This window comes from Perognathus longimembris, chromosome 2 (genome assembly GCF_023159225.1).
Source record: "Perognathus longimembris pacificus isolate PPM17 chromosome 2, ASM2315922v1, whole genome shotgun sequence".
NCBI classification, from domain to species: Eukaryota; Metazoa; Chordata; class Mammalia; order Rodentia; family Heteromyidae; genus Perognathus; species Perognathus longimembris.
In genome coordinates, this window is record NC_063162.1 from 118,288,750 (window position 1) to 118,301,820 (window position 13,071).

General features: G+C 46.1%; 2 protein-coding genes across 6 annotated transcripts in view; one reads left to right on the forward strand and one right to left on the reverse strand.

Annotated features, from left to right (window-relative positions):
- The window catches only part of Sgce (sarcoglycan epsilon), a 72,660-nt gene extending 72,184 nt beyond the window's left edge, over positions 1-476 (reverse strand). For 3 of the 5 annotated variants that reach the window (XM_048340046.1, XM_048340047.1, XM_048340044.1), the window contains exon 1: positions 275-476. In XM_048340046.1, coding sequence (XP_048196003.1) covers positions 275-464 — 190 coding nt within the window. In that variant the 5' untranslated portion in view covers positions 465-476. The remainder of the gene's footprint in view (positions 1-274) is intronic. The other 2 variants (XM_048340045.1, XM_048340048.1) reach the window with 2 other exon arrangements.
- Positions 477-684: 208 nt separating this feature from the next.
- On the forward strand, positions 685-12,746 carry Peg10 (paternally expressed 10). Its single transcript, XM_048340050.1, is given in 3 exon segments — positions 685-884; positions 7,102-8,387; positions 8,390-12,746. Coding segments are annotated over 3 exon segments (2,481 nt in total). The 5' UTR covers positions 685-879; the 3' UTR covers positions 9,580-12,746.
- Positions 12,747-13,071: the final 325 nt, after the last annotated feature.

Here is a 13,071-nt window from a genome sequence, read left to right on the forward strand (position 1 = left end):
AAATCTGTACCCGATAGACAGGGAGGGGCCCAACGGGGCGGGGTGGGGGGGGAGTAGAAAAAAAAAACGGCCAGGGGTCAAGCTTGGGAAGGGACCCACTGGACTCAGGAGATGGGGTGTGGGGCATCTTGAAGGAGGGGGTTCAGTGGGGCCTAGGGGCATGGAGAGAGGCTAGCGCCCAAAGGGCGAGCCCGGGTAGCTGTAACCAAAGTGGGGGAGGGGAGGCGGCGGCCTGTCCGCCCCAGGACCTCCACATCGCGCGCAGGCCACTAACCTGTCAGTAAGAACGTGCCCGTGGTCGCGGGGCTCATCCTGCGTGTCCCCCGACCCTGTCCCGTCCACGCACAGGGGTCTCCCAGCTCCCACCACCGGGGCAATTGCATTCTTGGCCTGGTTAGGCCGGCTGTCCTCGATTCTCCCCTCCCCTCCCTTTCTTCCCAGCTTGGCCAGTTCAGCATCAGCATTCTGCACCCCCCCTCGCGAACCCCGCACTCCCCCTAGCGGCGGGCTGCGGAAGCGTGGCCATCGCCCCCACCCCCATCCCCCCTTCCCCCCTCCCCATCCGCCCCCGCACTCCCCCCCGGCCCCCCCGCCCGCAGAGCACGCTGGGATTTGGTGCCCCCCCTCTGTTTTCAGGCTATATAAGGCTAGCCGTCCGGGCTCCGGGTACACGCGCCTCAACTTCGGTTGGTGTGTGTCGAAGAAACCTGACTGCAGCCCGAGAGCAGCCGAGAGGTCCACCGAGCCTCGCGAAAGGTCCGCTGAGCGGGCTCGAGTCCGGAGCTACTCCGGGCTTCGAGCTGCCCAGCGGATCCCACGCCTGGCCAGGTGTGGGACCCATCCTTCCTGTCCTCGCAGAGGGGTCCTCGCGTGGTGAGTATGCGGTGAGGATTTTTTTTTTTTTAACATCCCATTCATTACGGTCCCGTTTTAATGGGGAGCCGCGGGAGATGGAGTAGTGTCCCCCTCAGAACATCTCCACGCAAATCTTGTCATGCCTTCACTGGCTGGATTGCCCACCAAGATCGTGGGGAAAACGAAGCCTTCACGGCTTTTGGTCTTCAAGACCAAGTACGAGTGATGCGGTCTGTGGACAGACATGAGCTGCGGACAGTCATGAGCTGCAGACGCACATGAGCTACAGACGGTTCACAATTTGCTCTTCAGATGCGCTATGGAGTGGTATGCGCTACAACTAACTGAAGCTTCAGTGCGCTACAAACGGAGGCGCTTGGTGCGCTACCAACTGATGGGCGCTTCACGTGCTGCAAACGGAGGCGCTTCGTGCGCTGCACACTGATGGGCGCTTCAGGCGCTACCAGAAAAGCGCTAGGAGCTCCAGACTCATTTGCGCTTTCAATGCGCTACGAAGTCTGAGCTGCGCGAGATTCTCACTATGAAAGCGCTACGGGAAAACGAAAAGATCTTGCACAGCGCTTCATTGCGCTGAGCGAGGTGTGTGAACTGCAGAGATGCGAGCTGCAGAACAATTTACGCCTAAATGCGTGCTACAAACTAAGAACTACTGCAGAGGCACTGAAGCTACAGTTTTGCGCTACAGACAAGCCAAGGAGAGAAGAGCAGGGTCTACAGAGTACAAATATTCTTGGTTTCTGGGAGGGGGACCCACTCTCACCTTTTGGGATGGCTCGTACTTAATTTTTCTGCAGGACGGATTTCTCTTGCATGCTGGTGCTGGTAGACAAAATGGAGCCCCGGGCAAAAATTAGTGTTTTAACATTCTGCCCACATCATTCCTGCTCTGGCAGTGGAGTGGAGGGGCGCTGACTTTTGGCAGAACGGGCTGCCTAGTCGTGATTGATTCCAGTGGCAGGGTAGTTGCCGTGGTGGCGCGACTTGGCATACAGCAACAGTTTGTGGAAATTGGTCGGTCTGCTGAGCTTAGGGGATGGGCGCGTATTGGGGCTGGGGGTGGTTGCTCTTGCTGTTCGAAAATGCTAGTTGTTGGAGGTTGATGGGAGGGGGAGGAAGAAGAGGAGAAGGGTCTGGGGAGGGGGAGGATCTCGGGGAAAGCGGGGAGACACTCTGCGGCCGCCTAACAGCCAGTCTCAGACCTGCCCCGCCCATCCTAGCGCGCCTTCTCTGCAGTCTCTGCTCAGAGCGCGCTTCGCCCCCTCCCCTTCGCGCCTCCTCGCAGCGCGCCTCCCCTGGAGCGCGCCTCCCCTGCAACGCGCCTTCCCAGAGCGCGCCTCCCAAGGCCCCGCCTCCCCAGGCTGGCTCTCAGAGCCCGCTTACCCCAGCCCCGCCTCCAGACCTGCCTCCTCAGAGGCGGCCTGCCCATCCTGCCTCCCCGAGCCCGCCTTCTCTGACGTGGCTCCTCCTGGCCCCGCCTCCCCTGGTTTCCCTCCCCTTGAGGTGGCCTGCCAGCACCCCGCCTCCCTTAGCCCGCCAACTGTGACGTGGCCTGTCCAGATCCCACCTCCCTCGGCCTGCCTCCTCTGAGGCGGCCTACAGCCCCGCCCGTCTCAAAGCTCCTGCGCTTGCGCAGTGTGAGCCTCCAGATTCCCTACCCCTCCCTTCAGGTTCCTAGACTGTGCGCATGCGTACTTTAGTTCTACCAGTCTGAGCCTGGCTGTATAGCCCCGCCCCCCTGCGGTTTCTGTGCTGCGCGGTTTTTGCTTTTTGTCCACTGGTGTCTAATAAATCTAAGAGTAAGAACAATTAACAACTATTATATCTGGCATTCATAATCACTTTTAATATGTGCCTTTAATATTATACAACAGAATCTGACAATTTAACACTACTGATAGTGGGTTATGATGGGAACATCTAAGCTTACCTGGCTGGTGCCTCAAGGCAATTGAGCCAGCGCTTTTATTTCATATAATAAAACAAAATAAAAAGAATATTTTCACATTTAACTTTTATTTTCCTTTGAGACACTCGTGGACCTACTGGAATTGGATGCTTTGATGAATACAAAACAAGGAGCAAGTTAAACTTTGTTTCAAAGAATTTAAGTGACTGATTAGCATTGCTAGCTTGGACTCAAAGGAGGATGAGGCATTTTGTGTATAGGAATCAAGGTGGTGTTGTTTTATAGTTTTGTTTTGTTTTTTTCCTTAGGCTCTGTGTATAGGAATCAAGTTGTTGTTGTTTTATAGGTGGTTTTTTTTCTTAGACTCTAGAGGATTAGTCCTGGCCAACCTGCCTACATATACTAATGTGCACTTGGCACATGTAGGCATTCATTAATTACTTGTTAAGTGACCAGGATAAATTGGTTTATTATTGTGTTGCTCAGGTCTGAAGTTTCTGGTTTCTGAGTCCTGTGTCTTATGGCACTTTGCTGTGTTGGGTTGTACTAGTGCCTTAACTTTCTCACACCCAACAGTTTCTTCTAAAGTTTTTGGTTTATTTTTATTTATTTATTTTTTTGGTTTATTTTTAAAAAGAAGAAAGTATATGTTTTTGAATTGCAATCATGTGAGCTGTAATTATAATGTAAAATTAAATTAATTTAAATTATCCCAAGTAATTAGCTTTTTTCATAAAAAGCTAATTATTTGCTATCCCAAGTAATTAGCTTTTTTCATAAAAAGCTAATTATTTGCTATCCCAAGTAATTAGCTTTTTTCATAAAAAGCTAATTATTTGTCATCCCGTGTAATTGGCTTTTTTCATAAAAAGCTAATTATTTAAGTTTTGGGCAAGTGGGTTATTACTGCTACATATTGGCATTTAAAATTTGTGTGATGTAACATAAACTGGTTACATTACAAAATAAAGATTGTAATTTTCAGCTGGCATAATTAAACATCTGTATAATTTACAGATGTACCAAGTAAAAAAGCTTCTAACCGAATGACGAAATTTAAAAACCTGGTTCCTTATATTACAAACCATGAGCCAGGATTTTATTTGGGGTGGGGGGAAGGAGGCTTTGCCTCCCACAAATCAGTCACCCTACTAATTCCCCTCACTCCCATTGGAAAATATGTGATTATAATTACTACTTCCTAGTTTGGGAATTTTATATGTGCATATTTAAGAGTTCTAACACATTGATAAAGCATGCACATACTAATTTGCATTTCACAAGTAATGCAGTACTCAAAATATTTGGACAATATTTGAAAGTTTACAACACTGGCATTTATGTCCCATTTCATAATGGGACATTTATACATGGTGCATGGGGCTTCTTTTTTGCTTTTTAATATGTTTGGAATTTTAAAAAGTTTTAGAAGTCATTTGTCCCAGGCAGCTAGGCTTTATGCAGTATGACCTCTCAGTTTTCAGGAATGGGACCTCTTGACTCCCTCCACCCCCCAACTCTCCAATCTAGTCCCCACAAAGTGGAACTTTAAGGAGCCAATATTTTATAAGTCAAATAAAGTTAAAATGCTCCTTGCCTCACATTAACTTTGCTTTAAGGTAAAGTCCCACCCATAAATTGAAAACCTTCAAGTGAAAGACAGAGGCCTTAAACTGGTGACCTCACAGGCCAAATAAGGCTTTGAATATGTTTAATTCACTGTATTAAAAAGTTTTAAAAACAAGTGAGGGGAGGGGCAAGTTACTTAGATAGCCCCTAGTTATTAACTTAAACCCAGGCCCTTTTCACTTTTAAATTTTGCTTTCCTAAATAACATTTGATTGTTTACTGATTCCTAATGTACTTTCTACCTCTTTATTGTTTCTTACAGGTGTGAAAGACACCATACCTAAGCTTCACTAATGTCCACCCTGTATTTGTGATTGGCACATCAGTTGTTGACCTTCCTGACCTGGGTCACACTGCACTAGGCCTTACTGGCAATGCTGTTTGGGAAGTCTTAAGTCTTTTTCCAAAGGGTTACTATCTACAGGACACAGTGGTACCTAAGTTACCTGTGGTTACTAGACTTTTTAAATGGGACATTAAACCTCTTAATTTAATATATAACACATTATGCTAATGACCTTATAATACTGTTACCACAAATACAGTGGTCTTCAAGGAGGATGAGACTAAATGTGACAGGTTATGATGTGTTTGTTGTGTCTTCTGATTTTCTAAGCCCGAATATTTTATCCTGAATGTCAATAGTTGAATTTTTAATAGCCTGGGATATAGGTAATTAAGAAGCAGGGTTAAAACTATTAAAATAGTACACTAAATACCTGTCTTTAAGGACAGATAGCCATTCCTTGGAGAGTCTTCACCAACTACACCATTATGGCCACTGGTAGTGAGTTGGACCAGCAGAGGGTCCTAAATAATAGTTATTTCCCACCTAACTTCTCTAACTAACAAATGTTTACCATTTGAACTTTACATAATATAATTATGGCGCATTTTACCCTGATGGGTCACAAAGAAACAAGTTATTTTTAAACTTTAATTCAAAGTTTTCAGCTTTTCAAACTTCAAAGTTTTAAACTTTTTAAAGTTTACACATCATGGTTTAAAACTTTGGTTAATTAAGACTTTTGTTTCAACTGAGTTCAAAACTTTCCAAAGTTTTAGACCTTTAAAATAAACTTAGGAATTTTAAAACTTAAGATTTAGACTTCTAAAAAGAAGTTTTTCAAACTTTTAAAAAGTCAAACTTTTAATTAAAAAGTTTTTCAAAACTCTTGTAACTTAATTTATTAAACTTGTAAACAGTTCATACATTTACATTTTCCAGATTTGGGATTTGAGATAACTGAAAATACAAAATAATTAAATCACTTCAAATTCACTTAATGTTAGGTTCAGGAATAACACAGACCCTGTGTTATGATTTATGTGTATGATGTATTGTCATCACATACATAATTCAAACAAATCCCTCCCCCCACTCCACACACATCCACTCACCATGCCCCCTCCCCCAGGAATGTACCCTGTCCCATTGCAGCTATAAGCTTTTGGGTGGGGCTATGTTGACAAATTTGATTACATACTGCTTACCTGCAGAACAAATAAAGCCCTGGATTTTTTTTTTAATAATACAATAATAAAAAATAAAAACATTGAATATATTTGGATGCCCAGGTTGCTATATTTGCAGCCCCTTCCCATTTATATAAAATGTTACATTTCTCTTACCTAATAAATAGCTTTTATTAGTATCAGTTAACAGTTATTGGACATTCCCTGCTTTGTCTACGTTATTTAATAAAATCATAATATGGCTGAGGGTTTACTATTACTGGGCATTGAATATATTTGGATGCCCAGGTTGCTATATTTGCAGCCCCTTCCCATTTATATAAAATGTTACATTTCTCTTACCTAATAAATAGCTTTTATTAGTATCAGTTAACAGTTATTGGACATTCCCTGCTTTGTCTACGTTATTTAATAAAATCATAATATGGCTGAGGGTTTACTATTACTGGGCATCTTAAATGTCTCACTTAGTTGTTCATTTTTTCCAAAGAGGTATTAATTAGCATTCGTCGAATGATTATATAATGAAGAGGGAAATAGACACCTGTTGTTGTGCAGTGCCACGTCTGTAGCACAGAGAATTCTCTTGTGGAATTTGAATTATGATCAGAAGTGTAATTAGACAGTCTTGTGGTTTTTGTGATGGTGATGGTTGTGTTTGATTAGATAATTAGTAACTTTCTCTGTAGAGATGGACTTGAGTGTGGGACAGTTAACCCCACCTTTTCAGACTTGAATATAAATGTGATTTTACTGCCCCCTCCTTTTTGTGTGGTTTTCTCATTGATTGGAATATTAGCTGGTTTTTTTGCGTAACTTCTCTTATAATTAAGGTTATTGTTTTGAAATAGTTTTGCTCAATTATTTGGTATTCATCTTTGCTTTGAAAGTTTGTTGCTGTCTTCCTGCCCTACAAAGTTTTTGTTTGAAAATGTAAGGATGCTGATGATAAAGTTTCTGTATTGTTGAATCATAATGAGCAGGTGGTTTTGAGGGGGACAAGGTCATTTGGACAACCAGAGTCATATGCTTTTCACTGTGGTTGGAACTGATTGACAACTGGGTTCTTTTTTAGTTTTGCGGGTGTGTTTTGTTTGACCACTAATTAATATGAGTAGCTAGAGCAAGGGGGAAGTTTAAATTGCTGAATCTTTGTGTACATGGTGCTGCTGTGAATGTGTATGTTGAATATATAATTTTATCTTCATTTACAGAAACAAGCGGGTCCTGAAAACAAAGCAGCCACGAAGAAGGGGAGCAAGGGGAGGCCAGGATCCAGGCCTCCAACCCCACAGGTGTGAAGACACACCAGGGAGGTCCCCTCCCACCCACACAGTTGCCATGGGTCCCGGAGGATCCGGAGCCGGAGCAGCTGGGGCTGCTGGAGGGTCTGCCGCCTGCCCTCCTCCACCCCCTCCCCCTCCCCCCAACAACAACAACAACAACAAAGGCAACAACAGCCCCTGCGTTCCCAACATGACCGAGCGCCGACGGGATGAGCTGTCTGAAGAGATCAACAACCTGAGAGAGAAGGTCATGAGGCAGTCCGAGGAGAACAGCAACCTGCAGAACCAGGTGCAGAAGCTCACTGAGGAGAACACCACTCTGCGCGAGCAGGTGGAGGTGGAGGTGGAGCCGGTCCAGGTCCAGGTCCCGGTCCCGGTCCCCGTCCCCATCCCCATCCCCGTCCCAGAGGAGGATGAAGAGGATGACATTGAGCTCCAGGGTGCTGCGGCGGCTGCCGTCCCCACTACTTCCATTGAGGAAGACTGCCCTGAAGACCTTCCAGAGAAGTTCGACGGCAACCCAGACATGCTGATTCCATTCATGTCCCAGTGCCAGGTCTTCATGGAGAAGAGCACCCGCGATTTCTCCCTTGACCGTGTCCGTGTCTGCTTCGTGACAAGCATGATGACCGGCCGTGCTGCCCGCTGGGCCTCAGCCAAACTGGAACGATCCAATTACCTGATGCACAACTACCCAGCCTTCATGATGGAAATGAAGCACGTCTTTGAAGACCCTCAGAGACGAGAGGCTGCCAAGCGCAAGATCAGACGCCTGCGCCAGGGCTCGGGGACCGTCATCGAGTACGCCAACACTTTCCAGATGATTGCCCAGGACCTGGATTGGAACGAGCCTGCTCTGATGGACCAGTTCCAAGAAGGCCTCAATGAAGATATTCAGGAGGAGCTGGCCCGCTCGGAGGTCCCGAAGACCCTGAATGCGCTGATCAACCATTGCATCCACATCGAGAGAAGGCTGGCCCGGGCTGCTGCTGCTGCTGCTCACAAGCCCAACACCCCACCTCCACCCCGGGGGGCCGCGGCTGCGATGCCCAACCCAGGTCACCAGGTCGACCCGACCGAGCCCGTGGGAGGTGCCCGCATGCGCCTGAGCCAGGAAGAGAAGGAAAGACGTCGAAAGCTGAACCTCTGCCTCTACTGTGGGAATGGAGGCCACTACGCCGACAACTGTCCTGCCAAGGCCTCCAAGAATTCGCCGGCGGGAAACTCCCCGGCCCCGCTGTAGAGGGACCTTCAGCGACCGGGCCAGAATTAATAAGGTCCCAAGATGATGCTGTCTCTGCGCCACACCTGCAAGCCATGCTCCAGATCCATCTCCCGGGCCGGCCTACTCTGTTCGTCCGGGCGATGATTGATTCTGGTGCCTCTGGCAACTTCATCGATCAAGAATACGTCATTCAAAATGCAATTCCTATAAGAGTCAAGGACTGGCCAGTTCTCGTGGAAGCAATTGACGGACACCCCGTGGCATCCGGCCCAATTGTCCATGAGACTCACAACCTGTATGTCAACATGGGTGATCACCGAGAGGTGCTGTCATTCGACGTGACTCAGTCTCCGTTCTTTCCCATCGTCCTGGGGGTTCGCTGGCTGACACTACACGACCCCAGCATCACCTGGAGCACCCGATCCGTCGTCTTCGACTCCGAATACTGCCACTACTACTGCCGGGTGATCTCGGCCTTACCTCACCCGCTCCCACCATTGGGACGGTTCCCCCCGACCGTTTACTACCCAGTAGAAGGCGGGTACAGAGTTTACCATCCAGTGAGGTACATCTATGTCCAGAATGTGTACACCCCAGTGGATCACCACCACTACCCGGATCACCGACAGCCTGATCCGAACATAGAAAGAATCCCTGGAGCACACAGCATCCCCAGTGGACATGTGTACTCCCTGTCTCAATCGGAAATGTCTGCTCTCCGAAATTTCGTGGCGAGGAATGTCAAGGATGGGCTCCTCACCCCCACCACCGCACCCAATGGAGCCCAAGTTCTCCAAGTGAAGAGGGGATGGAAGCTGCAAGTTACTTACAATTGCCGTGGCCCACAGCAGGTCACCATCCAACATCAGTACCCTCGCATGTCTATTCCAAACTTAGAAGACCAAGCGCACCTGGCCTCTTACTCTGAATGCGTTCCTCAAGTACCTGGATACCAGTCCTACCCAACCTACACCACCACGTACCCGACGTACCCCATAGTGTTCGCATGGTACCCGGTGGCACGAGATGGGCATGGAAGATCAATCTACGTACCTGTCATCATCACTTGGAATCCACACTGGTACCGCCAGCCTCCGGTACCCCAATATCCTCCGCCGCAGCCGCCACCCCCACCACCACCGCCACCCCCACCGCCGCCTTCATCATCCTACACCATGTAAACACCTGTCATGTCCTCCAGGATCTCCTCCCTCAAAAGTTTATTCCTGTGCAGCTTCTCAATCCCACTACTGGACTGTCACCTCAGCCTGTCAGAGGAGCTGATGCTAATGCAGGAAATGTTGATTTCTTTACAGAGGGGGGAGTAGAGGGGGGCCAACATGACCATTCTTGGAGTTTCGGTACTCTCTTTACATCACGGGAGGACCGATGCCTTATAAGGAAGCCACAGTTATTGGTGCAGTATGGACAGGCTTCCGTGATCCTCTTGCTGCACCCCTTGGAAACTTCACCATCTTGGAACTCCATTGTCACGGTTCCGTTAACTTTCAAGGAGCAGCAACTTGACTGGTTCTCCCAGAAGCAGGCAACAACCCCTGCTACATGTAACACCTCAAGCCTGACATGGAAGTGCTCTCAGACTGACTCTTGTGTGTTAAGAGTGTGCCTTCACATCCTGGTGCAAATCACACGTACCCAAGAACTCTGGCTTTGACAACATCTTACCATCACCATGCCAGTAATGGCAACACCTCTCATCATCTGTGAGGGCTAAAGAGTAGCAAAAGGACACCCGAATCCCGTACCCAACATGTAAGAGGCTCTGAGGTCATTGGTACCAACTCATGCTGGTACTTTAGAAAGCATTTTCATGAGTGGCCATGTGTCTGCCTCCATATGCACCTGGGCATCCCATCATCCCCTCATCTGACTGTACCAGGAGGATGCTTGAGAGGGGAAATGATTTTGCACCCAGACCACACTCTCGGAAGAGGAGGAATTAGAGCACTGGGCACGGTCTTGAGGACATGGACTTGTAAAAGATCAGAGTCCGACCTGAAGCTGCCAATGGATGGAAAGCCTCAGCTCTGTGCTAACCTGGGGCTGCCTGACTTCTTTAAGCCTGGTCCCTTGCTACTACCTTGAACCATTTGTCTAACCTCTCTCTTTCTGTTTTACTACTGCCATTTCCTGCTGCAGGATTTGCCACCTTCCTGCCTGGTTGCTGAGACTCCATTTTGCTGCCATGCACGGAGATTGAAAGAGCAGGCTTGAAGGAGCATGTGTTTCAGCACACAGTCTCCAGTTGCCAAAATACAGTTTGAGCAGTAGGAAGCAACATGGTTTATATTCCAGAATACCTGTCATGGAGTCTTAATGGTGAAGTTTCCTTTTCCATCAACATTATCTTTCATACCTTCATTATCAACCCCCTCCCCCACCTTACCCCCTTGCATGTTTACTTAATTTTTAGCTATAGTAGTATTCTTTAGGTGTTTTTAAGTGATGACTATGCTTTCAAGTTTCCACTGATGAATAAAGAACTATCTAATTCTTATAGTAAAATTAGGTAACATAGTATATTTCTGTGAACTTACTATACTGTGAATTAGAGTCTCTGAAGTACAGACTTCAACTTTAATTTTATAATTAATCTCAGTTCTATCAATTGGGCCTTTAAAACTCACACAATTGGCTGTTCAGTTGAGAACAACTTTATCTTGTTTTCCTCAATGGAATCAGAAAGCTTGTCAATCACTCGTGTTTGTTAGTTACTTTTAAAATGGTGCATTTGTGCTTATGGACTATTGTGAAGTGTCACTCCAGTTTACCTCAACCTCAATTCCATTCTCCATACATTTGAACTCAAATTTCAATTGATCTTCAAGCTGCAGAAGGCTCAGTAATGAGACATTATCTGCAGCCCTGGCATGTACACACGGACATTTGCCACCACTGCAAGCATAAGTCTGGAGAAGTTGGCCATCGATAGAAGAGTCAGGACAACATCCCTGACACTCTTTGGACTGTTTGTTAAAGCTTGCCATTTAACTTTTTGGCAGTGTGTACCATGTTCTCTTACTCTCTATACTATCTATAGCTGTTAGGTAAGATAAGTTAGATAAGTTAGGTAAGTTAGATAAGTTAGGTAAGTTAGATAAGTTAGATAAGTTAGCTGTTAAGATAAGTAATCTTCTATAGTACTACAATTTGATTAAGTTTCCTTTCTCTCATCTGATTTATTTCTGTTAAATCTTTTTTGGCATTTCTAACACAAATGCCTTCATTCATAAGAAAGGAAGAAGTTAGAAGGGGAGCAAAACTCAAATTGACATAAAATTAGTTAATTGACTCTTGGCCAAAATTAATTAAATCAATGAGGCAAATTATCCAAGAGCCCCCATTGCTAGTCAAGCCTGAAAAGAAAGTAGTGATGTTGAAATGAAGAAAGTTGACATACATTTATGAAGGGTCAGTTTAGTTTGAGCATGGAGGTATCTGTCTTACTAATTGGATTAAATCTTGTAAAGTAGTACAGTGAACTTGTAAGTGCACAAAATAAGAGGGGCTCCTCTATATAGTGCAGTCTGGAAGTTTGTTTTAAGTTTGCAGGTATCTCTTGGACTCCTGAGTTGACCCGGCTGTCACCCACCACGGACATCTCACTTCAGTACAGTTCGAGGATTGGCAACAGAGAACACCCTGCTGGAAAGGCCTGAGCGGATGAAGGACCACCTGTGGATAAGAAGAGACCCGAAGGATCCATCCCACGTTTTCATCTATGGGACTGAAAGTTCTTTGTTGTTTAAGATTGCGGAACAGTAATGAATTTGTCTGTGGAACATTTCATTGTTTTTATTTCTTTCTCTTTTAAGTTTTAGGTAATCGGGGATATATGTAATCATAGTATTTAGGCTGGGAGGGATTATAATCTTAAGTGGGTGGGATTCTTTAGGAAGTTAGGATCATATTATGTATTAGATAGCTCTATAAGTGGACGCGTTTACTTACTTGTTATCCTCTACCCTTTACCTTTCCTTACCTTTACACCTCAAACTGAGAGGGAACTACAGGGACAGGAATAAAACTCTAGTGAAAGTTCAAAGGTGACTGGATTGAGAGTTTAATAAAGGCCCTAGGTATTAACTCCTAGGATCAGATTGTGAGAAAGTTTTTTTTTAAAGAAAGTGATTAATGAAAGCCTTTACTCTTGTCCCCTGTCAGAACCCATCTCTTACCCTACCTCACCCTATACCTCCCCGCCCAGCCCTACCTCCCAACCCTACTCCTCCAAATTATTACTGTATTCTCTTTACTATATTACTATGTATCTACTAATACTACATTGATGTTACTACAATAAAAATTCAATAAAGATTTAGTGGTTAAGTGCATACTGTGTCCCCATCATTTCAGCGTCCTTCAGGGTCAAAGGCAGAGGGTGGAGCAGGGAATGGGGTGAAGACCTGGAGTAAAGGTAGTGGGAAGGAAGGAAGGAAGGAAGTAGGAAAGCAGAGGCTAAGAGTAGAGAAGGGAGAGGGATAAGAAGGTGTGTGATGAGTGGGTAGAAGGCTAGTAAGGAGTGTAGAGGGGTAGTTTGGAAGGGAGAGGGATGAGGAGGTGGGAAATGAGAAGTGGGTGGGGGACTAGGAAAATGGGAGGGGGAGGAGGAGGAAGGGAAGGGGATGGGAAGAGATGGGGAACTAGGAAAA